Source organism: Zea mays, chromosome 2, assembly GCF_902167145.1.
Source record: "Zea mays cultivar B73 chromosome 2, Zm-B73-REFERENCE-NAM-5.0, whole genome shotgun sequence".
In the NCBI taxonomy this organism is placed as follows: domain Eukaryota; kingdom Viridiplantae; phylum Streptophyta; class Magnoliopsida; order Poales; family Poaceae; genus Zea; species Zea mays.
Genome location: NC_050097.1, coordinates 19,627,820 through 19,651,893, shown reverse-complemented (window position 1 = coordinate 19,651,893; position 24,074 = coordinate 19,627,820). Strand labels below are relative to the sequence as shown.

General features: G+C 45.7%; 1 protein-coding gene across 2 annotated transcripts; it reads right to left on the bottom strand.

Moving 5' to 3' along the window:
* Nucleotides 1-16,983: 16,983 nt before the first annotated feature.
* Nucleotides 16,984-24,037, bottom strand: LOC100283367 (branched-chain-amino-acid aminotransferase). 2 transcript variants are annotated; one of them, NM_001156268.2, is made up of 10 exons: nucleotides 23,784-24,037; nucleotides 23,582-23,676; nucleotides 21,581-21,758; nucleotides 21,314-21,490; nucleotides 21,107-21,238; nucleotides 20,922-21,020; nucleotides 20,273-20,389; nucleotides 17,883-17,978; nucleotides 17,656-17,768; nucleotides 17,039-17,299 (listed from the first exon to the last, which is right to left on the bottom strand). In NM_001156268.2, the coding sequence occupies exons 1-10, from the start codon at nucleotides 23,871-23,873 to the stop codon at nucleotides 17,179-17,181; spliced, it is 1,218 nt and encodes a 405-aa protein (NP_001149740.2). In that variant the 5' UTR covers nucleotides 23,874-24,037; the 3' UTR covers nucleotides 17,039-17,178. The 2 variants fall into 2 exon arrangements, 1 of the variants encoding a protein (NP_001149740.2); NR_158662.1 differs by having other exon boundaries at nucleotides 16,984-17,299; nucleotides 20,896-21,020; nucleotides 21,107-21,490; nucleotides 23,492-23,676; nucleotides 23,784-23,964.
* Nucleotides 24,038-24,074: the final 37 nt, after the last annotated feature.

The window sequence follows — 24,074 nt, the reverse complement described above, 5'->3', positions numbered from 1 at the left end:
ATGGTACCTTGATTGATATAGATGGGACGACGCCGACGGCTGCGTCCTTCGATCTAGGTGGCCGATGCACATCACCCTTGCTTTTCGCTCGCCACCAACGTAACGCAACCACACCCCAGAAAACCCCATTGCTTCCTGCATCGTCGTCTGTCACTGATCGATCACGTACCCTTTGGTTTAGTATATTAATATACTGGCCACATCTCTGAACGACTGATCATATGTACTCCAACGTACGTGATAAAATGCGGAGGATGCAGCATGTGTCTGGGAGCAGAAGGTCGTCGTTGCTAGAGATGGTCAGATGGGCCGGGTTAGTCGGGCCGGCCTGAGGCCCGGCACGATTTGGCGTGCCTGAGCCCGGCACGGCACGATGGGATTCGGGCTAGTGCCGGCCCGGCACTACGCCCGTGCCGGGCTTGGGCCACGACCAAGGCACGCCGTGCCGGCCCGGCACGGCCCGTTTAAAACGGAAAGCCCGATAGGCCCGACTAGCTATTCCTACTTCCTAAGACCCGAAGTCTGTAACCCTAACCCTAACCCCAGTCGCGCACTCGTCTCGTTCTCTCCGTCTCCGCTGTCCGCTCCGCCCTCGCCCAGTCGCCGCCTCGCCCCGTCGGTTCCCTCGTGGGTGCTCGCCTCGTCGCCCGTCGGTTCCCTCGTGGGTGCTCGCCTCGCCGCCCGTCGGTTCCCTCGTGGTGCTCGGCTCGCCGGCCGTCGGTTCCCTCGCGGTGCTCGCACCCGGTTCCCTCGGTTCCCCGTCGACCGCCGCCTCGCACCCAGTTCCGTCGACGTCGAGGCGTCGGCCGTCGCGCGTCGTGCTTCCTGGAATCCTGGATGCCCCGTCCTCGGCACGTCGTCGGTAACAGAATCTTGTATCCCCATTCCCTAGCGCTTCCCCCCTCTGCTATGGACTCCGGTGTACTAGATCTGTGGATCTGCCTCTCCTCTGTCTTATCCATCACCGATGGTCTGCGGATCTGGTAAGGTAAAGCTTCACACACACCTCCTCTCCCTGTTTGGCCATCTATATCGTGCACTTGTGCTCATAGTCTCTCTGTTCTTCTATCTGGCTCTATCTCTGTGTCTCTGGATCTGTTGTCGCTGGATCTTCTCTATCGCCGACGGAACTGGTGCTCCGGCCTAATTGGCTAAGGTATGAACTCGCTAAACCCTAATCCCCCTCTGTTTTTGCTTCTTTAACCCTAACCCCCCTAATCCCCCTATGTCTTTGCTTCTTTGCAGGTCGAGGTCGTGGCCGTGAGGGACCAGGTGCCGGCGATGGAGCATAGGTATGATCCTACCTCCATTAATCATGATTTGGTGTTGATGGGTCAAACCCCAGACGTTGTGGACGACGTGCACGATGATTTGGAGGATCTCTTTGGTTCCACTGCCCCTACCCCGAACCCTACCATAAACCTTGGCGACGACAATGTCGCTGCCGAGGGCGAGGCTCTCCCAGATGCTACTGCCTCCACTACGGCAAGCACTGGTAGAAAGAGGAAATGCACATCCGATGTCTGGGAGGACATGGATAAGATTTTCGCCACTGAAAATGGTGTTGAGGTTAGAGTAGGAGCAAGGTGTCATTTTTGCAAGAAAGAACTTGTTGCCCGTTGAAAGGGAATTAGGCTTACACCTAGTTCCTAAATAATTTTGGTGGTTGAATTGCCCAACACAAATCTTTGGACTAACTAGTTTGCCCAAGTGTATAGATTATACAGGTGTAAAAGGTTCACACTCAGCCAATAAAAAGACCAAGTGTTGGATTCAATAAAGGAGCAAAGGGGCAACCGAGGGCACCCCTGGTCTGGCGCACCGGACTGTCCGGTGTGCCACCGGACAGTGAACAGTACCTGTCCGGTGCACCAGGGGACTCAGACTCCAACTCTTCACTCTCGGGAATTCTCGGAAGCCGGCGCGCTATAATTCACCGGACTGTCCGGTGTGCACCGGACATGTCCGGTGCTCCAAGGAAGCTCGGCCTCCTGAACTCGCCAGCCTCGGGTTCGCGCGGCAGCCGCTCCGCTATAATTCACCGGACTGTCCGGTGTGCACCGGACTGTCCGGTGTGCACCGGACTGTCCGGTGTGCCAGCGGAGCAACGGCTCCCTGCGGCGCCAACGGCTCCCTACGGAACATTTAATGCGCGCACAGCGCGCGCAGAAGTCAGAATCGCCCATACCGGTGCACCGGACACCAAACAGTACCTGTCCGGTGTGCACCGGACACCCAGGCGGGCCCACAAGTCAGAAGCTCCAACGGTCAGAATCCAACGGCAGTGATGACGTGGCAGGGGCACCGGACTGTCCGGTATGCACCGGACTGTCCGGTGCGCCATCGAGCAGAAGCCTCCAGCCAACGGTCAAGTTTGGTGGTTGGGGCTATAAATACCCCAACCACCCCACCATTCATTGCATCCAAGTTTTCCACTTCTCAACTACTACAAGAGCTCTAGCATTCAATTCTAGACACACTAAAGAGATCAAATCCTCTCCAATTCCACACAAAGCCCTAGTGACTAGTGAGAGTGATTTGCCGTGTTCATTTGAGCTCTTGCGCTTGGATTGCTTCTTTTCTTTCTCACTTGTTCTTGAGATCACAACTCACTTGTAATCAAGGCAAGAGGCACCAATTGTGTGGTGGCCCTTGCGGGGAAGTTTTGTTCCCGGCTTTGATTTGAGAAGAGAAGCTCACTCGGTCCGAGGGACCGTTTGAGGGAGGGAAGGGTTGAAAGAGACCCGGCCTTTGTGGCCTCCTCAACGGGGAGTAGGTTTGCGAGAACCGAACCTCGGTAAAACAAATCCGCGTGTCACACTCTTCATTTGCTTGCAATTTGTTTTACGCTCTCTCTCGAACTCGTTTATATTTCTAACGCTAACCCGGCTTGTAGTTGTGTTTATATTTGTAAATTTCAGTTTCGCCCTATTCACCCCCCCCCTCTAGGCGACTATCAATTGGTATCAGAGCCCGGTGCTTCATTAGAGCCTAACCGCTCGAAGTGATGTCGGGAGATCACGCCAAGAAGGAGATGGAGACCGGCGAAAAGCCCACTACAAGCTACGGGAGCACTTCATCGGAAGAGTCCCGCACCAAAAGGAGGGAGAAGAAGAAGAGCTCCTCCAACAAAGGGAAGGAGAAGAAATCTTCTTCTCACCACAAAGAGAAGAAGGAAAAATCTTCTTCCCACAAGCCGCATCGGAAAGGCGACAAGCACAAGAGAATGAGGAAGGTGGTCTACTACGAGACCGACACTTCATCAACTTCTACCTCCGACTCCGATGCGCCCTCCGTCACTTCTAAGCGCCAAGAGCGCAAGAAGTATAGTAAGATCCCCCTACGCTACCCTCGCATTTCCAAACATACACCTTTACTTTCCGTCCCATTAGGCAAACCACCAACTTTTGATGGTGAAGATTACGCTAGGTGGAGCGATTTAATGCGATTTCATCTAATCTCGCTCCACAAAAGTATATGGGATGTTGTTGAGTTTGGTGCACAGGTACCGTCGGTAGGGGATGAGAACTATGATGAGGATGAGGTGGCCCAAATCGAGCACTTCAACTCTCAAGCAACGACGATACTCCTCGCCTCTTTAAGCAAAGAAGAGTATAACAAAGTGCAAGGATTGAAGAGCGCCAAGGAGGTTTGGGATGTGCTCAAAACTGCGCACGAGGGAGATGAGCTCACCAAGATCACCAAGCGGGAAACGATCGAGGGGGAGCTCGGTCGGTTCCGGCTTCGCAAAGGGGAGGAGCCACAACACATGTACAACCGGCTCAAGACTTTGGTAAACCAAGTGCGCAACCTCGGGAGCAAGAAGTGGGACGACCACGAAGTGGTAAATGTTATTTTAAGATCTCTCATTTTTCTAAATCCCACTCAAGTTCAATTGATTCGTGGTAATCCTAGATATACTAAAATGACCCCCGAGGAAGTCATCGGGCATTTTGTAAGTTTTGAGTGCATGATAGAAGGCTCGAGGAAAATCAACGAGCTTGGCGACACATCCGAAGCTCAACCCGTTGCTTTCAAGGCGACGGAAGAAAGAAGGAGGAGTCTACACCAAGTAGACAACCAATAGACGCCTCCAAGCTCGACAATGAGGAAATGGCGCTCGTCATCAAGAGCTTCCGCCAAATCCTCAAGCAAAGGAGGGGGAAGGACTACAAGTCCCGCTCCAAGAAGGTTTGCTACAAGTGTGGTAAGCCCGGTCATTTTATTGCTAAATGTCCTATATCTAGTGACAGTGACCGAGGCGACGACAAGAAGGGGAGAAGAAAGGAGAAGAAAAGGTACTACAAGAAGAAGGGCGGCGATGCCCATGTTTGTCGGGAATGGGATTCCGACGAAAGCTCAAGCGACTCCTCCGACGACGAGGACGCCGCCAACATCGCCGTCACCAAGGGACTTCTCTTCCCCAACGTCGGCCACAAGTGCCTCATGGCAAAGGACGGCAAAAAGAAGAAGGTTAAATCCAACTCCTCCACTAAATATGAATCGTCTAGTGATGATAATGCTAGTGATGAGGAGGATAATTTGCGTATTCTCTTTGCCAATCTTAACATGGAGCAAAAAGAAAAGCTAAATGAATTGATTAGTGCTATTCATGAAAAGGATGACCTTTTGGACTCCCAAGAGGATTGTCTAATTAAAGAAAACAAGAAACATGTTAAGGTTAAAAAGGCTTATGCTCTAGAAGTAGAAAAATGTGAAAAATTATCTAGTGAGCTAAGCACGTGTCGTGAGATGATTGACAACCTTAGAAATGAAAATGCTATTTTAAGTGCTAAGGTTGATACTCATGTTTGTAATGTTTCAATTCCCAATCCTAGAAATAATAATGATGATTTGCTTGCTAGGATTGAAGAATTAAACATTTCTCTTGCTAGTCTTAGATTAGAGAATGAAAATTTGATTGCTAAGGCTAGAGATTTTGATGTTTGCAATACTACCATTTCCGACCTTAGAACTAAGAATGAAATGTTGCATGCTAAGGTTGTAGAACTTAAATCTTGCAAACCCTCTACATCTAATGTTGAGCATGTTTCTATTTGCACTAGATGTAGAGATATTGATGTTAATGCTATTCTTGATCATATGGCTTTAATTAAACAACAAAATGATCATATAGCAAAATTAGATGCTAAAATTGCCGAGCACAACCTAGAGAATGAGAAATTTAAATTTGCTCGTAGCATGCTTTATAATGGGAGACGCCCTGGCATTAAGGATGGCATTGGCTTCCAAAGGGGAGACAATGTCAAACTTAATGCCCCTCCTAAAAATTTGTCTAACTTTGTTAAGGGCAAGGCTCCCATGCCTCAGGATAACGAGGGTTACATTTTGTACCCTGCCGGTTATCCCGAGAGCAAAATTAGGAGAATTCACTCTAGGAAGTCTCACTCTGGCCCTAATCATGCTTTTATGTATAAGGGTGAGACATCTAGCTCTAGGCAACCAACCCGTGCCAAGTTGCCTAGAAAGAAAACTCCTAATGCATCAAATGATCATGCCATTTCATTTAAAACTTTTGATGCATCATATGTGCTTACTAGCAAATCCGGCAAAGTGGTTGCCAAATTTGTTGGGGGCAAACACAAGGGGTCAAAGACTTGTGTTTGGGTACCCAAAGTTCTCGTGTCTAATGCCAAAGGACCCAAAACAGTTTGGGTACCTAAAATCAAGAACTAAAATTGTTTTGTAGGTTTATGCATCCGGGGGCTCAAGTTGGATACTCGACAGTGGATGCACAAACCACATGACCGGGGAGAAAAGGATGTTCTCCTCATATGAGAAAAACAAAGATCCCCAACGAGCTATCACATTCGGGGATGGAAATCAAGGTTTGGTCAAAGGATTGGGTAAAATTGCTATATCTCCTGACCATTCTATTTCCAATGTTTTTCTTGTTGATTCCTTAGATTACAACTTGCTTTCTGTTTCCCAATTATGTCAAATGGGCTACAACTGTCTCTTTACTGATGTAGGTGTCACTGTCTTTAGAAGAAGTGATGATTCAATAGCATTTAAGGGTGTGTTAGAGGGTCAGCTATACCTAGTAGATTTTGATAGAGCTGAGCTCGACACATGCTTAATTGCTAAGACTAACATGGGTTGGCTCTGGCACCGCCGACTAGCCCATGTTGGGATGAAGAATCTTCATAAGCTTCTAAAGGGAGAGCACATTTTAGGATTAACAAATGTTCATTTTGAGAAAGACAGGATTTGTAGCGCATGCCAGGCGGGGAAGCAAGTTGGAGTCCATCATCCACACAAGAACATCATGACGACCGACAGGCCGCTTGAGCTACTCCACATGGATCTATTCGGCCCGATTGCTTACATAAGCATCGGCGGGAGTAAGTATTGTCTTGTAATAGTGGATGATTATTCTCGCTTCACTTGGGTATTCTTTTTACAGGAAAAATCTCAAACCCAAGAGACCTTAAAGGGATTCTTGAGACGGGCTCAAAATGAGTTCGCCTTAAGGATCAAGAAAATAAGAAGCGACAACGGGACGGAGTTCAAGAACTCTCAAATTGAAGGCTTCCTTGAGGAGGAGGGCATCAAGCATGAGTTCTCTTCTCCCTACACACCTCAACAAAATGGTGTAGTGGAGAGGAAGAATCGAACTCTATTGGACATGGCAAGAACCATGCTTGATGAGTACAAGACACCGGACCGGTTTTGGGCCGAAGCGGTCAACACCGCCTGCTACGCCATCAACCGGTTATATCTTCACCGAATCCTCAAGAAGACATCATATGAACTCCTAACCGGTAAAAAGCCCAACATTTCATACTTTAGAGTTTTTGGTAGCAAATGCTTTATTCTTGTTAAAAGAGGTAGAAAATCTAAATTTGCTCCTAAAACTGCAGAAGGCTTTTTACTTGGTTATGACTCAAACACAAGGGCATATAGGGTCTTTAACAAGTCCACTGGACTAGTTGAAGTCTCATGTGACGTTGTGTTTGATGAAACTAACGGCTCTCAAGTAGAGCAAGTTGATCTTGATGAGATAGGTGAAGAACAGGCTCCATGCATCGCGCTAAGGAACATGTCCATCGGGGATGTGTGTCCTAAGGAATCCGAAGAGCCTCCAAATGCACAAGATCAACCATCATCCTCCATGCAAGCATCTCCACCAACTCAAAATGAGGATGAGGCTCAAGATGATGAAGAGCAAAATCAAGAAGATGAGCCACCTCAAGATGATAGCAATGATCAAGGGGGAGATGCAAATGATCAAGAAAAGGAGGATGAGGAAGAACCAAGACTGCCACACCCAAGAGTCCACCAAGCAATCCAACGAGATCACCCCGTCGACACCATCCTCGGCGACATTCATAAGGGGGTAACTACTCGATCTCGGGTTGCTCATTTTTGTGAACATTACTCTTTTGTTTCCTCTATTGAGCCACACAGGGTAGAGGAAGCACTTCAAGATTCGGATTGGGTGGTGGCGATGCAAGAGGAGCTCAACAATTTCACAAGGAACGAGGTATGGCATTTAGTTCCACGTCCTAACCAAAATGTTGTAGGAACCAAATGGGTCTTCCGCAACAAGCAAGATGAGCATGGTGTGGTGACAAGGAACAAAGCTCGACTCGTGGCCAAAGGGTATTCACAAGTCGAAGGTTTGGATTTCGGTGAAACCTATGCACCCGTAGCTAGGCTTGAGTCAATTCGCATATTATTGGCCTATGCTACTTACCATGGCTTTAAGCTTTATCAAATGGACGTGAAAAGTGCCTTCCTCAATGGACCAATCAAGGAAGAGGTCTATGTTGAGCAACCTCCCGGCTTTGAAGACAGTGAGTACCCTAACCATGTTTATAGGCTCTCTAAGGCGCTTTATGGGCTCAAGCAAGCCCCAAGAGCATGGTATGAATGCCTAAGAGATTTCCTTATTGATAATGGCTTCAAAGTCGGCAAGGCCGATCCTACACTCTTTACTAAAACTCTTGAAAATGACTTGTTTGTATGCCAAATTTATGTTGATGATATTATATTTGGGTCTACTAACGAGTCTACATGTGAAGAGTTTAGTAGGATCATGACACAGAAATTCGAGATGTCGATGATGGGGGAGTTGAAGTATTTTCTAGGATTCCAAGTCAAGCAACTCCAAGAGGGCACCTTCATTAGCCAAACGAAGTACACTCAAGACATTCTAACCAAGTTTGGGATGAAGGATGCCAAACCCATCAAGACACCCATGGGAACTAATGGGCATCTCGACCTCGACACGGGAGGTAAGTCCGTGGATCAAAAGGTATACCGGTCGATGATTGGTTCATTGCTTTATTTATGTGCATCTCGACCAGACATTATGCTTTCCGTTTGCATGTGTGCAAGATTCCAATCCGACCCTAAGGAATCCCACCTTACGGCCGTAAAACGAATCTTGAGATATTTGGCTTATACACCTAAGTTTGGGCTTTGGTACCCTCGGGGATCCACATTTGATTTACTTGGTTATTCGGATGCCGATTGGGCGGGGTGTAAAATCAATAGGAAGAGCACATCGGGGACTTGCCAGTTCTTGGGAAGATCCTTGGTGTCTTGGGCTTCAAAGAAGCAAAATTCGGTCGCTCTTTCAACCGCCGAAGCCGAGTACATTGCCGCAGGTCATTGTTGCGCGCAATTACTTTGGATGAGGCAAACCCTGCGGGACTACGGTTACAAATTAACCAAAGTCCCTTTGCTATGTGATAATGAGAGTGCAATCAAAATGGCCGACAATCCCGTCGAGCATAGCCGCACTAAGCACATAGCCATTCGGTATCATTTTCTTAGGGATCACCAACAAAAGGGGGATATCGAGATTTCTTACATTAATACTAAAGATCAATTAGCCGATATCTTTACCAAGCCACTTGATGAACAATCTTTTACCAGACTTAGGCATGAGCTCAATATTCTTGATTCTAGAAATTTCTTTTGCTAGCTTGCACACATAGCTCACTTGAATACCTTTGATCATATCTCTTTTATATGCTATGACTAATGTGTTTTCAAGTCTATTTCAAACCAAGTCATAGGTATATTGAAAGGGAATTGGAGTCTTCGGCGAAGACAAAGGCTTCCACTCCGTAACTCATGCTTCGCCATCACTCCGAGCAACTCTCTATTCCTTGGGGAGAAATGAGCATCAAAGAAAAGGACTCTATCCTTGGGGGAGAGAGTAAAAGCTCAAAAGCAAAAGGACCGGACTTCTTCTTTGGTATAATCTTAACTCATTTACTTATGACCAAAGGGGAAGAAATTACACGAGGGCTCTAATGATTCCGGTTTTGGCGATTCATGCCAAAAAGGGGGAGAAATGAGCCCAAAGCAAAAGGACCGCACCACCACCACCAAATTCAAAAACTTAGTGCTTTCCAAAAGTATTTATCATTTGGTATCCTATTGTGTTCAAAAGGGGGAGAAAGTAGTATTTCAAAAATGGTATATCAAAACCCTCTTGAACACTAAGAGGTGGATCTCTTTTAGGGGGAGTTTTGTTTAGTCAAAGGAAAAGCATTTGAAACAGGGGGAGAAAATTTCAAATCTTGAAAATGCTTTACAAACTCTTATTCATTTACCTTTGACTACTTGCAAAAGATCTTTGAAATGAATTTACAAAAATTTTGCAAAAACAAAACATGTGGTGCAAACGTGGTCCAAAATGTTACATAAGAAAACGAAACATTCCATGCATATCTTGTAAGTAGTTATATTGGCTTAATTCCAAGCAACCTTTTCACTTACATTATGCAAACTAGTTCAATTATGCACTTCTCTATTTGCTTTGGTTTGTGTTGGCATCAATCACCAAAAAGGGGGAGATTGAAAGGGAATTAGGCTTACACCTAGTTCCTAAATAATTTTGGTGGTTGAATTGCCCAACACAAATCTTTGGACTAACTAGTTTGCCCAAGTGTATAGATTATACAGGTGTAAAAGGTTCACACTCAGCCAATAAAAAGACCAAGTGTTGGATTCAATAAAGGAGCAAAGGGGCAACCGAGGGCACCCCTGGTCTGGCGCACCGGACTGTCCGGTGTGCCACCGGACAGTGAACAGTACCTGTCCGGTGCACCAGGGGACTCAGACTCCAACTCTTCACTCTCGGGAATTCTCGGAAGCCGGCGCGCTATAATTCACCGGACTGTCCGGTGTGCACCGGACATGTCCGGTGCTCCAAGGAAGCTCGGCCTCCTGAACTCGCCAGCCTCGGGTTCGCGCGGCAGCCGCTCCGCTATAATTCACCGGACTGTCCGGTGTGCACCGGACTGTCCGGTGTGCCAGCGGAGCAACGGCTCCCTGCGGCGCCAACGGCTCCCTGCGGAACATTTAATGCGCGCACAGCGCGCGCAGAAGTCAGAATCGCCCATACCGGTGCACCGGACACCAAACAGTACCTGTCCGGTGTGCACCGGACACCCAGGCGGGCCCACAAGTCAGAAGCTCCAACGGTCAGAATCCAACGGCAGTGATGACGTGGCAGGGGCACCGGACTGTCCGGTGTGCACCGGACTGTCCGGTGCGCCATCGAGCAGAAGCCTCCAGCCAACGGTCAAGTTTGGTGGTTGGGGCTATAAATACCCCAACCACCCCACCATTCATTGCATCCAAGTTTTCCACTTCTCAACTACTACAAGAGCTCTAGCATTCAATTCTAGACACACTAAAGAGATCAAATCCTCTCCAATTCCACACAAAGCCCTAGTGACTAGTGAGAGTGATTTGCCGTGTTCATTTGAGCTCTTGCGCTTGGATTGCTTCTTTTCTTTCTCACTTGTTCTTGAGATCACAACTCACTTGTAATCAAGGCAAGAGGTACCAATTGTGTGGTGGCCCTTGCGGGGAAGTTTTGTTCCCGGCTTTGATTTGAGAAGAGAAGCTCACTCGGTCCGAGGGACCGTTTGAGGGAGGGAAGGGTTGAAAGAGACCCGGCCTTTGTGGCCTCCTCAACGGGGAGTAGGTTTGCGAGAACCGAACCTCGGTAAAACAAATCCGCGTGTTACACTCTTCATTTGCTTGCAATTTGTTTTACGCTCTCTCTCGGACTCGTTTATATTTCTAACGCTAACCCGGCTTGTAGTTGTGTTTATATTTGTAAATTTCAGTTTCGCCCTATTCACCCCCCCTCTAGGCGACTATCACCCGTTCTACCATTGGCACTGGTCATTTGTCTCGGCATAGGGACAAATGTAAACGACTCCATGGCCGAACTGGGAACCAATCTATGCTTAGATATAATGCTGATGGTACTGTTTTTCGTTGGGAATATAGTGCTGAAGTTGCACGTGTTCAGTTATGTCGTTTGATTGCTAGGTTGGACCTTCCATTATGCTTTGCTGATTGTGATGCATTTGATGAATACATTAAAACTACCCATAATCCTAGGCATTGCAATGTTTCTAGACAAACTACAACTAGAGATATTCAAAAGTACTTTAAAGAACGACATGCTATAGTTGCTGAAAAATTGAAGTCTGTTACTTCTGTTGCTTTAACTTCTGATATTTGGAGTGGCAATGCTAAAGAAGATTATTTGTCTGTTGTTGCACATTATGTTAACTCTGATTGGCAGTTAGAAAAAAGGATTCTTGCTATGCGTCTCATTGATTGTTCCCACTCTAGCAAGAACATTGCAGAGAGGATTCATGCTGTTGTTAATGAATATGAATTGGCTGAAAAGGTTTTTTCCATTACCTTGGATAATGCATCTGCTAACACTAGGGCAATGGACCATCTTACACCTTTGCTATCTGCTTATGTTGGTCCTTTATTATTGCATCAACGATGTGCATGCCATATCATTAACCTTGTTGTGCATGCCACATTTGTGGAACTGAAACCTCATCTTGAAGATTTTAGAACTGCCATCTCTTTTTTGAACTCATCAAACCAAAGGATTGCTGCATACAAAAGTTTTTGTGTTGCTATGGGAGTAAGACCTCGTAAGTTTGGTTTAGATATGGAAGTGAGATGGAACTCTACCTACCTTATGCTCAAACATCTTATACCTTACAAGAGCACATTCTCTGTGTTTATCCAGACCCACTATCACCCTAGAGAAGAGGGTACTACACTTTTAAGTGAAGCACATTGGTATGTTGCTGAAAAAATATTAGAGTTCCTTGAAAGGTTTTATGATTCTACTGTTGTGATGTCTGGTGTGTACTATCCTACATCACCTTTAATGTTGCACCACATTCTTCATATTAATAAGCACACGAACATGTATGAGAATGATAATTTGCTTAGACATATAGTTGTCCCAATGAAAGACAAATTCTTAAAATATTGGGGTACAATTCCTTTGTTATATGCATTTGCATTTATACTGGACCCTAGAGCTAAAATGAGAGGTTTCAACAATATGCTTGCACTCATGACTCATTCTGATTACTCTGGATATCTAACTTCTGTGAGGGCTGATTTATCTGATTTATTTAATAAATATGATGACAAATTTGGTTCTGTTAGGTTGCAGAGGACTTCAAATGCTACCCCTGGTGAAGGTAAGAGCAAATATGCTTGGGATTTGGTGTTTGGTGCAGATGGCATTGGTAGCAGTTCTTCAATGGCACTGGGTGCTGGTCTGGGTGCCTTTGGTGCCAGTAGCAGTTCTGGGATGGTTCCTGAACTGTCAAGAAGGACATCTGCTAGTGCTTTGCTTCATGCAGCAAGCACTTCTGGTATTTCTGGTTCTGAACTAGCTGCTTATCCAGTACTTTCAATCCTAGCTAAAGATATCATTTCAGTTCCTGTCTCTACTGTGAGTTCAGACTCAGCATTTAGTCTTGCAGGTAGGCTCATTGAGGAGCGGCGTCGTCGACTTGGCTCAGGAATGGTGGAGATGCTTTCCTTGCTAAAGGACTGGGAGGCAGCAGATGCAAGAATGCAGCACACAACAGAAGATAAGATCCTTGAAGAGTCCTTCAGAGATTTATTCATTGATTAGTATGTTCTGGTATTCTGGACATGTAATGTGGGTTCTGGACATGTAACTAAAGTCTGTGATGAACTAAGTGATGAAATAATGAAATTATTGAGCTGGGTTGTACTCTTTTCCTATCTAGGGTTTCTCACGAGGTGTGAGTTTTACCTAGATAGGTTTTTAACGAGGCAGCCATTGCACCAGCTCAAACTAAATAATGTGTTATGTGTTGTGATTGTGTTAGATTTTGCTGTATTAATATGTTATTAACTCTGATCTGATGAGCAAATATATGTATTAGATGTTGCTGTTGTTCTGTACTGAGTTTTATGGGCTGTCGGGCCGGCACGAGCCCTAACGTGCTTTCGGGCTGCCGGGCCGGCACGACACGGTTAACAATCTCCCGTGTCGTGCTTGGGCCTGAGGCTGGACACGTCGGGCGGCACGACATGGCCCGATTATGTAAACGGGTCTGGCGTGCTCGGGCCTGTCGTGCCGTGCCCTAGTCGGGGTCGGGCCGTGCCGCCCGTTTGGTCATCTATAGTCGTTGCAGTGAGAGAGAAAAAACCCTCACAGAGTCCATGGCTTCAAGCCTTATTCAACAGCTTAATTTGGATCAGGCGGATAATTCGTCCATTCCATGGTGTATAGCTGCTAGTGCAGATGGAACTTCCGTGCTTGGAATAAGAACAACTGGCCGGTTGTTGAGCTGTTGGTGTCGCACTGGCGAGTTCAATATAATCTCCGTGCAACTGCTGTCTGCTAGCGCTAGTCGCCTTTCACACGTCAGAAACAGTAGCAGGTAAGCGAACTTTTGCCTCCCTAGCTCAAGGCGTGATGCGTCCTCGCGAACAATGCGACCGGTGGCGTGGTTTGTCCATACATGAAGAAGCTGCTGTTCATGGTTGCATATAATGGAGCTGCCGACTAGCTAGGGTTCCTGATGAATTGACAATGCGCGTCATGCATCGCGTGCTCCTGGCCTCCTGCCTGTGGTTGTACTGAAGAGACCAGATGGCCCCAGGTGTACGTACGTAGGCACAAGTGAAGAAGCGCAGGGGCTCTGTTCACTGTTTCTGCCTGTTGTAGTCATTATTATATTATTGGCGACATGCTCTCATGTCTGCTCTGCCCGGTTGCAACCTCACGAAATCAAATAAATGTAACCAGCAGGCACGATCCTGAATGCGCGCGCCCTGCCTATGCCCAGCAATCCAAATGTGCCAGTAATTTACACATCAGGCCGGTGATTTACATACACATCAGGCTTTGTTTGATAATTCACATCTCATATAGATTAGATGAGATTAAAAAATAGGATTTTTTTTGACTTGTTTGGGATTCTCAATCCCATCCGATCCATATAGATTGTGTATAAAATGAACGGATCCTCAGAGATTAGAACCACATGAGTAATTAAACATGTTTTATGGCAAATAATAGTTTAGGACACGGCCACACGGGTAAGGTTCACCTAAGTCCAATCATCCATAAAACTCCATTGGATATAGGGTGGAGTAAGGATGAGAACGGTCGGAAAATCCGTTAATTTTCTCGAACAAGGTAGTGCGATATAGGGCATTGGATCATGGGCTTTGGTCCGATATAGGGCATCGGCCCAATCCGATGGTATTTGATCCGCTTTGTAAGCTCTTTGGAACACACCAAATCGTGGTGCCCGTTGGTCCAATGGACATGGAAATAGGTGGTGTCAAATCATTTGATTTAGTAGACATTAGTGAGCAAAGTCTAGTTCAAATGATCGAGTACCATGTGTGAGTAGTGACCCTTGGCCTTTGGTCAGGTGTCGGGCATCAAACAGTTTGATGCCCTTGCAACCTACCTAGTGAATGGACAACAACGAGTTAGCTATTGGAGCTATAAGTAGAAATGATGGTCGGGATTGGCCGAGGGCTGAGCATCTTAGGGATTTTGTGTTACTTGAGTGTGCTTGGAAGCCCTCTAACTCACTTGTGCAAGTAGCAATTGCATCCAATTGCGAGTGAGTGATCGCTAGTGTGTTGCATTGAGAGATTGCAAGATGCGGCGATAGGTGATCATGTTTTAAATCGGTGGTGCTTGTTACTCTTAGAGGTTGTCACCTCTTAGATGGCTTGAAAGTTGTGAGCTCTATTGAAACATGCATGGAGTTGTGTGTGGCTTCGACGAAGGCATTGTGAGGGGTACCGTGCTCACCCCACACGAGACGCGAAGAGCAATACTAGTAGAATGAGATGTGAAGAGCGATAAGTGCTTCGTCCGGATCAAGTGTTAGAGCTCGTGTGTGAGCACTCCACATGGGAGAGTGTGACTTATGGGATCACCAATTAACAAGACGATCATCGATAACCATGGTCTTGCCTCAATGGGGATTAAGTGGTTGTTAAACCACCAAACCTAGAGATAAAAAACCATTGTTCTTCCCATTAATTTGTAATCCCCATCATTAGTTTGTATTTACTTGTTCTTACTTTTGCTAGTGAGTAGTGGTTGCCTTTATGTAGTTAGTTTGCTTATGTAACAAAGTAGTTGCTCTCTTGTGCTAGTAAGTTTGAGTACCTTAGTAGCATTGCTAAGTTTATGTGTAACTATGTTGTTTAGCTATCTAATTTAGCTTATGTAGCCTTGTTAGTTGAGTAGCGCTAGTGTGCTTAGCGTTTGTGTGCTTTGCTAACTGGTATGTAGGAGTTCCTGATGTGTTTGAATACTAGTTGCATGTCTTGCATAGGTTTATGTGGCATTGCTAACTAGAATTATGTAGGTTTGCTCTATCTAGCTAAGACACTTTAGTTGTTTTGTAATGTACTTGTGATAGATAGTGAGGTATAATCTTGGCTAGAGTGATCAATTTAATTTTTGCATTTGGTTCGATTAACCGGCATGTTTAAATTTTAGAAAGAACTTTTCACCCCTTTAGTTTGTCATCTACGATAGTAGGGAAGAGGGGAGCTACAACGATGGTCAAGTGCAAGTCAACCAAGAAGAGGCTTCATGGAGAGTAGCAAAATTGATATTCCATTTCAAACAAATATTGAAGCTCTGATCTAGCAAATGCAAATGTGAGCCCTAAAGGAGGTGACAACAGTAACGTCCATGTCTAGAGGAAATTTAGTGAATTAACTTCTTTCAATGGTATATCTGAATTTTTAAACCTTTTTAATGGCTAAAAAATAAAAGGCTTTTTAAATACCGGGCTATATCATTTAGATGAGAGCATTGGTTAGCCGGAGAAGAAAATGAGCTTTGGGAGCTAGCCGGTGGCTTCGATATTCCAGGGATTTATAGTCTCTCTTAGCTATAATCAGAGCTTTTAAACACCCACACCCCCAAACCAACAGTAAACAACCCGTAAACTGCCATTTCCCACGACATTCGCTCTTCTCCAACCTGCTTCAGAACAACACCAATACTCACTGCTATAGATGACCAATAAGCACGAGACCCGCGAGCCCGGCACGAAGCCCGCTGTTTGGGTCCGGTCTGAGCCCGACACGGCCCGTTCTATGCGGGTCCGGCCCGGCCCGGCACGAATAAGCGGGCCAGGCTCAGACAGAAAACTAGGCATGGTGGGCTAGCCCAGCACGGCCCATTTACCTCTAAGCCCGTTAAACCCGTTTTTTTACACTAAAACGTGCTTACCGACCCGCTGCGGGCCGGACTCGAACAGGAAATTGAGCCCGCGTGCTTAGACAGCCAGCCCGGTTTTCTAACCGTGCCTGGCGGGCCGGGTCCAAAATGGGTCGAGCTTCACCGTGCCCGGGCCGTCCGGCCCGTTTGGCCATCTCTACTCACTGCTATAGCATCAATACTATATCCTGATATAGCATTGCATATTTGCAATAGCGCGCTATTTTGTACTAACTCGGTTCACAAATATATGACACTGTTGACTTTTTTTGAAAACTTTGACCACCCATATTATTCAAAATATTTATTCAAAAATATAAAATTTTAAGTCAAGCACAAACTAAGTGATAAACAAATCACAAAAAATAAATGATAACTAATTATTTTTTTATGAACGGATGTAGTATAATGCTTGTGGTGCAAAACACTGTGCTTTAAATAGAGTTTCCAAAAATATCTAGTGCCAACATATCAGCAATACACAGGGAAAGTCATTATTGGGGATCCCTTTTAAAGTACTCTGTTTCAACAGAAGAACAAGTTGATAGAAGTGAGACTTATCGAGAAAACGGAAATAAGAGTTGTAGAGCTCGATCATGTGAAAAAAGCTGCTAAGTTAGCTGCAACGTCCATCCCATGCTGTCCTCCGTGAGACCTTTCTGGATAGCTGTGAGTGCGGCATAGAGTTGTTGGGACACGACTCCGGCCTCCTGGTTCTTCCCATACTCCACTCTGCAGTGGACAAGAAGTCGATAGACAGCCAACATTTACTAGTTTCGTGAAAGCGCAACAATTATTGATCGAGTTGAGGAGCACATTTCTTTTTCTTTAGTGTCGAAGGTGGGCTAGCAACCGAGTTATTATGTGAAAATAAATCAACAATAATCACAGTGGTCAGATAATTGGAACACATATGTCTTTACCAACTATTTAGTGAAACTGAAGGTCCAATATGTTCCTATGTCTCGTCAAATGCTGCTTGTAGTCATTTATAACTCAGACTAGTACTTAAGTGGAGCGTCAGCATTTCCTCATGCACTCAAATAGCACAACTACTGGAAAACAAGTAGTTTGGCTGAAGTACTTACCTTCTTCCACGGTAAGTGATGCTCCCAACAGGTGACAATACAACAGCTGTTCCTGTACAAAAGACTTCATCAGCCCCAAGCAGTTCATCTATTGTGATAAGACGCTCCTCAACCTGAAAAATATTTGTAACAGACAAAAAGAGAAAAAGGATAAGTTTTTTTACATGTCAAATGCCATGGATACAATACAGATTCAGCACGAGCAGAAATATGCCTGTTTGTGTTACCTGAAATCCAAGATTCTGAGAAATTTCAATCACACTTCTCCTTGTGATTCCAGGAAGAATTGTCCCCGTTAACAGTGGAGTAGAAATAATATTGTCCTGCCAGGAAAAAGTGATGACAGCTCTGATATCATCTATGCATTTTGTAGAAATTCTGAACTTGATAGCTGCGACAGATGGATGTGAGGGTTCGAGGGCGATGGCTAGGGTTGAAGGCTACGGCTAGGGTTAGGGGCGCTGGGGAGGCCGGCCACAGGGCTTTGCCCACGGTCGGTAAGAGAGAAGAGATTTCCTTCTAACCTCTTGCTTCCTTCAATTGATATAATCCCTCTCCTTATATAGAGAGGATTACTTGACCCCTAAGCACTAGATCTAATCTTATCTCTAATTCTAATCTTATCCCAAACTAGCCTATCTTTATCTAAATAACCGAGGGCGTGCTACAGTGCCGCGCCACTGTAGTACTGTAGTGGGCCCTCTTGGACCCTGACACTACACCCCTCCCGGACAAACAGGTCGTCCTCGAGCTGCAACCTAGCGATGACTCCTCTAGACACCAACCTAACACCTAAAAAAAGTGTTTTACATCTTGGCTTATTTTATTATTCCGAATATGAATGTGACTGTGCCTCTTTATTTTTTACCCCTTAAGATAAGGCGAACACCCTCGGCGCATTGGACTTGCACGTGTGCAGCCACCTGAATCCCATGGACGCCATCTGGACCAAAGGGGGACACGTGGATGGCCACCTGGAGTAGGTCGCAACAATGACCAGCGGAGGCGCCCTCGTGGCGGCCGGTAGTGGAATGTGGTGGCGCTAAGTAGTGCGCCCTTGCCGATGACGAGGGGAGTGCCTTCCCTACCGCCGCTGCCATAGAGTTGAAGTTCATCGCCCGCAGGACACGTACCATGCTCGCACTTGGAGACAGCAGGCCGACTCGGTGGCTGATGGCCGTCCGACAGGGCGAGGTTGCGCCCCTGTGTGCCGAGGTCAACCACCACCAGGGTTGCCTCGAGCAACTGCCGGCGCACCCGCTGCAGCCACCAGCGCACTAGGAGGCCACGCACCACAGCCTGCAGTCGCCAACATTTGGTGCCATGTGGCCAACGCCAACTACCGCTCACGTTGCTTCGCTGCCTTGATTTGTAGCAACCCCTGCTCAACCACCAGGAGTGAGGCTTGCATCTTTGCGAGATTTGCCCTTATGTTGGCCCACAAGTCCCCTATCGATGGAGCTGGTGATTGTTGAGCCGTGGCTGCCCCTAGTGGCGTCGCCCATGGGGACGGAGACGCCGTCAGCGAAGATGATGTGACAAAATTTGGCGTTGCCCCTAGAGATGGGCACACCGACGTCGGGGATGTGGTGACAAATTGGCAGGCGGTGCTGCCCATGGAGATGGTGACGCCAGTTGGGCAGGATGACGTGACGAAGGTGGCATGAGAGTATGCGACACAGCTCATGGAGATGGGGACAGTGATTGCTAGGACGGCGTGACGAAGGTGGCATACGGCGCAGCCCATGGGGATGGGGACGCCAGTTGCCAGGATGGTGTGACGAAGGTGGCATGCAACGCGTCCTATGGAGATGGGGACGTCGGTTGCCAGGACGACGCCACGAAATTGGCAGCACCGCAGTAGAAGCCATGAGATCGGATCGAAACCCAAGCTAGCCGATACCAGATCTTATGAGCGGCAGATGGTTGAGAGGGTTAGAGGGCGATGGCTAGGGTTAGAGGGCGACGGCTAGGGTTAGAGGTGCTGGAGAGACCGATCGGGCTTTGCCCACGACCGGCAAAAGAGAAGAGATTTCCTTCTAATCTCTTGCTTCCTTCAATTGATACAATCCCTCTCCTTATATAGAGAGGGTTACTTGACCCCTAAGCAATAGATCTAATCTTATCTCTAATTCTAATCTTATCTTTATGTAAACAACCTGAGGGGTGTGCTACAGTGCCACCGTTATTGTAGTGACACTGTAGCGGGTCCTCTTGGGCCCTGCCAATAGCTAACTTAGTTAATAATTGTAGACAACTTAATAGAATGCTAACTGTATCATGAACGCATTTTCTAGAAATTCTGAACCTGATAGCTAACTTAGTTAATAATTGTAGAGAACTTAATAGAATGCTAACTGTTGAGGATAGCATGCATAGGACGTTTTGCAGTTTGCTCACAGAACACCAAAATGATCACTGTATCATTGTCAAAGATTCAAAGACATGACTAGTAGATTACACAGATATACTCAGAATCAAGTGGCAACTTCACTGTTGAGACTACACAATTAAACTCCCTCCAAAATTTTATGATGTGTTGAATTTGCTTTATGCCCTTATTGTCCTAGATGCAACTGCAAAGACGAGCAACCTAAACAAAGTTTAACATACATACCTTCACCATGAATATATTACAAGAAGAAACTTCCTCAACAAACTTATTATGGAGTGGATCTAAGTATAAAACATCAGAATGGCCTTTTTCCTTGGATCTTCTCTGAGCACTGACAACCTGTACACGTGCATCACTTATCAAGAACCACACATAAATGTACTAATATTTCTCAAGACGAAATGCTGGATTACACAATCCAAGTTTATTTGTTATAAGGGTAGTAGCTGTAACCAGAGAAACCAAGTAATACATTTACATACAGAAGGGAAATCAAGTCAATGTCAAGAAGGTTGCATTAAACAGCACAGCACTGACATGATATAAATTGAGGGTTCAGTCAAACATAAATAAATAGGACAAATAGTGGAAAGCCAAATCATATGTAGAAGCACAAAATTAAAATGTGTCATCAAGGACAGTGTTCTTGAACTGGCTCTAGGTTCAAGTTTAAAGCAAAAAAATTGGAATTGAACAAGCTGAGAAAGGTTTAAAATTCCAAATGTGTTTCAGATTCAAAACACAGCAACCTGATGGGTTAACGTTCATTATTAGATTTCTTTATGATTTTCTTAACCCTGTTATAGGGTACTGAAATTGAAGTAGAATGAGGAATCAGGAAATACTTTGAAAATTCACATTTGCGCATTACCGAAGCATAGTTCCCAATAGTTTTTATATCACCAGTTCCACCAGGTGCAGCACGGTGGTATTCTTCCTCAGTTAACAAGCTGATTGGAGCTAGACCACCCTGAAAGTAAACAAGACAGTTCTTACAGATCTAGTAAAATACAACACCAATTGTAAGCAGAAAAGAAACAAGGTAAGATCATTGACCTTGAAATAATGCCCAACTGGGCAAACAAACACAATGAATGTGTACTGTGGGGCAGGTGCCACACCAAGCATAGCCCCACTTCCAATTAGCTGCGGTCTGATATACAAAGAACCTTTACCAAAAGGAGGCACCTGTAATGCAGAACATGGTGGGTGAGACATGAGAGATGCATCACATATTCAACAAGAGGTGTGCAACGCCCTCACCCAATGCTTGTTTGCCAGAACAGTTAGTTTCACAGCTTCTAGGAATTGCTCTACACTTGGTGCAGGCATGCATAACCGGTCTGCACCAATTTCCATCCGCCGTGCATTTTCATGTGGACGAAAAAGAAGGATTGATCCATCCTCTTTTCTATGTGATCGTAGACCTTCAAGCAATCCCTGCGGAAGTTTTATAAGCACATTAGAGCATATCAACACAATGTTGAAAAAGGACCATGGTACTCGAACTGATATGCAGAGTTCTCAAACCTGACCATAATTCAGCACGGCGGCTGCTGGATTCAGCTCAATTGACCCATATGGCACTAATTTACCATTCATAAACACCCCATCTGAAGAACAGCTCATTAAATACATGAAGTCCGTTGGGATCAGTTGAAACCCAAGATCATCCCAATTGAAGTCAACTAGATCTGGGGTCCCTGTGCTGAAAAACACAAGTCCCAGAACAAATGAACCCATAATAAAGCCGAAACAACAACGGGATAATAAGTATGCAGCTGTTTGTAACTGCGAGTACTTGGTACTATAGCAACCTCTAGTCACTAAGTTGATTCTTCATTTCCTTCCTTGATAAGACTAACATACTTATGATCTATGCTGTCAATTTGTGTACCTCATCATAGAAAATGGATTGTAAACCACATGTGTCCTCGGAACTCTGTTTTTCACACCTAGTTTTACCTTATGTAATTTAACGTAGTGCTGATACATCATGAATGGATCCACCTTATCGTTCCAACCGTAAATGTTGGGATTCACCAATTTAACACCAGACCCATAACCAGAGTGTCATTCACTTAGATTTAATATGGGGATGGCTCATATTATATTAAATTAAATTGAATTGAACTAATTCTAGACATGTATTAAATGTGTCGGGGCGTTCGAATGCATTGAGACTGTTCAGGAGAGCGAGAGCCGTAGACATCCGGAACATGGGGCCTTCGGGCTCGTCGTGGCGTGGTGTGACTGCTAGTAACAGTCTGTCTAGGTGATCTCTAGATATTCATGAACAGCCATAAAGTTTCACTTATATGCCCCAACTAAAGGAGATGCTTTTGGCAACCTAGTACCAGTAAAGAGTTTAAGTAAAACTTATTTCACATAAAACTGTCAATTCAAAGATAGTCTATTGTTTAGTTGTGAGGAAGTATAACCTCTATTCTAAGTGGATGTCAACTTTACAATCTCCATTGAAACATTGGTAAAACCAAACGACAGAGAAGTGAGAGTATTTATGTGTCCTAGTTTTGGTGGGGGTTGTTGCAAATTGTTAGACTTAATATGTGGATATATTATATTTTTTTTTAATTATATCAAATAAATTCTAGGCGCATATTAAATTGTCGGGGCTGTTTGGAGGCCTCGGGGCCTTCGGGCTCGTTGTGGCGTGCCATGGCCGCGACCTTGGTGTGATTGTGTTGTGTAGGTGGACTTGTTATGCCACTTCACTTGGTCTATGGAGGAGGAAATGGCTACACTAATGGAGGTGTAATGAACATGTAACATGAAATAATGGAGACGCACGTTACGGTGATCACTCCATCTTTCTATTTTCTTGAAACTCCTGCCATTATATCATTTTCTTTGGAAGACCAGTCCGAGACAAATACAACACACGATTACCCTTCACTAAAAAGTCGAGTTGCATCGAAGTCTCCCTATTCCAATCCTCTGCAAACACAGAGTGTTGGGAGAACAGGCCTCTGTGGAACCATCGTCTACATGTACAATACCTGCTCAAGTATTGGCGATCAGGTTTTTTTTAAGGAGCGTCACTGTGATCGCTTGTTGAACGGACCAGAAGATCAACTTCTTTCTGGTGGATGCTTAATCTTCTTGGTGGACATATGAGGGACAACACTGGGAATATTTGTCTGCACCGATTGTGGTCCAATAATTCGAGCAACACACAATATCGATTCATGTGAATGGATCCATGAATTTGTGGTTAGTATTTTTTTTATATGTCTCTGCTAAACTTATGAGTAATAATATTTTACACATGTGTGCATATGGCTTCACAATTATACTGCCATGTTTTAGATTAAATTAAACATGAAAATACCTAAATTCTTAATAATAACCAGGGCGAACGTTTTGAGCAGCAAATTTCCAATTGCATCACCATTGCAAAACTAAAATGATTAATCATACCCTTTTTGCTAGTTAATCTTAGCGGCGGTGCATCGTCCCAATTCCCAAAGCAAAACAGAGGGTCAGTTATACAGACTTGTCGCATCATACTTGTGTGCAGTCGTCATTAGAGTAGAGAATCGACTCCTAGCAACAGGGCTTGACGGGGTAAAGCAGACAGTGCAGTATCCCGATCGGCTCCAAATCTGCAGGATTAACGTTGTCGCGTCAGAACCGGCTGGCCGGCCGAGCAGATGATATTGGGGCGGCCGCGTACCACCAAAACCGCATGATCTTAAGCAAAGTAACTCACGCGATGGGAGAGAACTCGCGGGAATGGCGCCGCGCGGCAGCTAGAAGAGGGGGGCGCAGAACTGCGGGCCGCGCAGGTGCAGAGCTCCATTTGTAGTCTGGGCGGAGAGTCGAGGTCGGCGAGTCGGCGACCGGGGGTAGGTTTGCAGTTTCCTGGTTTGGTGGGGCTGCTTGTCGATTGCCCGAATCGTTCGACGCCGCCGAGCCGCCGGCGCGTTGCTATTGCCTATTGGTCGTCTCCTGCTTCCGTGCTTCTGTTGCCGGGTCGCAGTCCCGAGTCCCGACGCCGAGG

Coding starts and splice junctions, on each gene's coding strand:
- LOC100283367 (NM_001156268.2), bottom strand. CDS start 23,873: ATGGAGCTCTGCACCTGCGCGGCCCGCAGTTCTGCGCCCCCCTCTTCT. Junction 23,677..23,783: donor CGCGAGTTCTCTCCCATCGC/GTGAGTTACTTT, acceptor TTAATCCTGCAG/ATTTGGAGCCGATCGGGATA. Junction 17,769..17,882: donor CTCAGAATCTTGGATTTCAG/GTAACACAAACA, acceptor AATATTTTTCAG/GTTGAGGAGCGTCTTATCAC.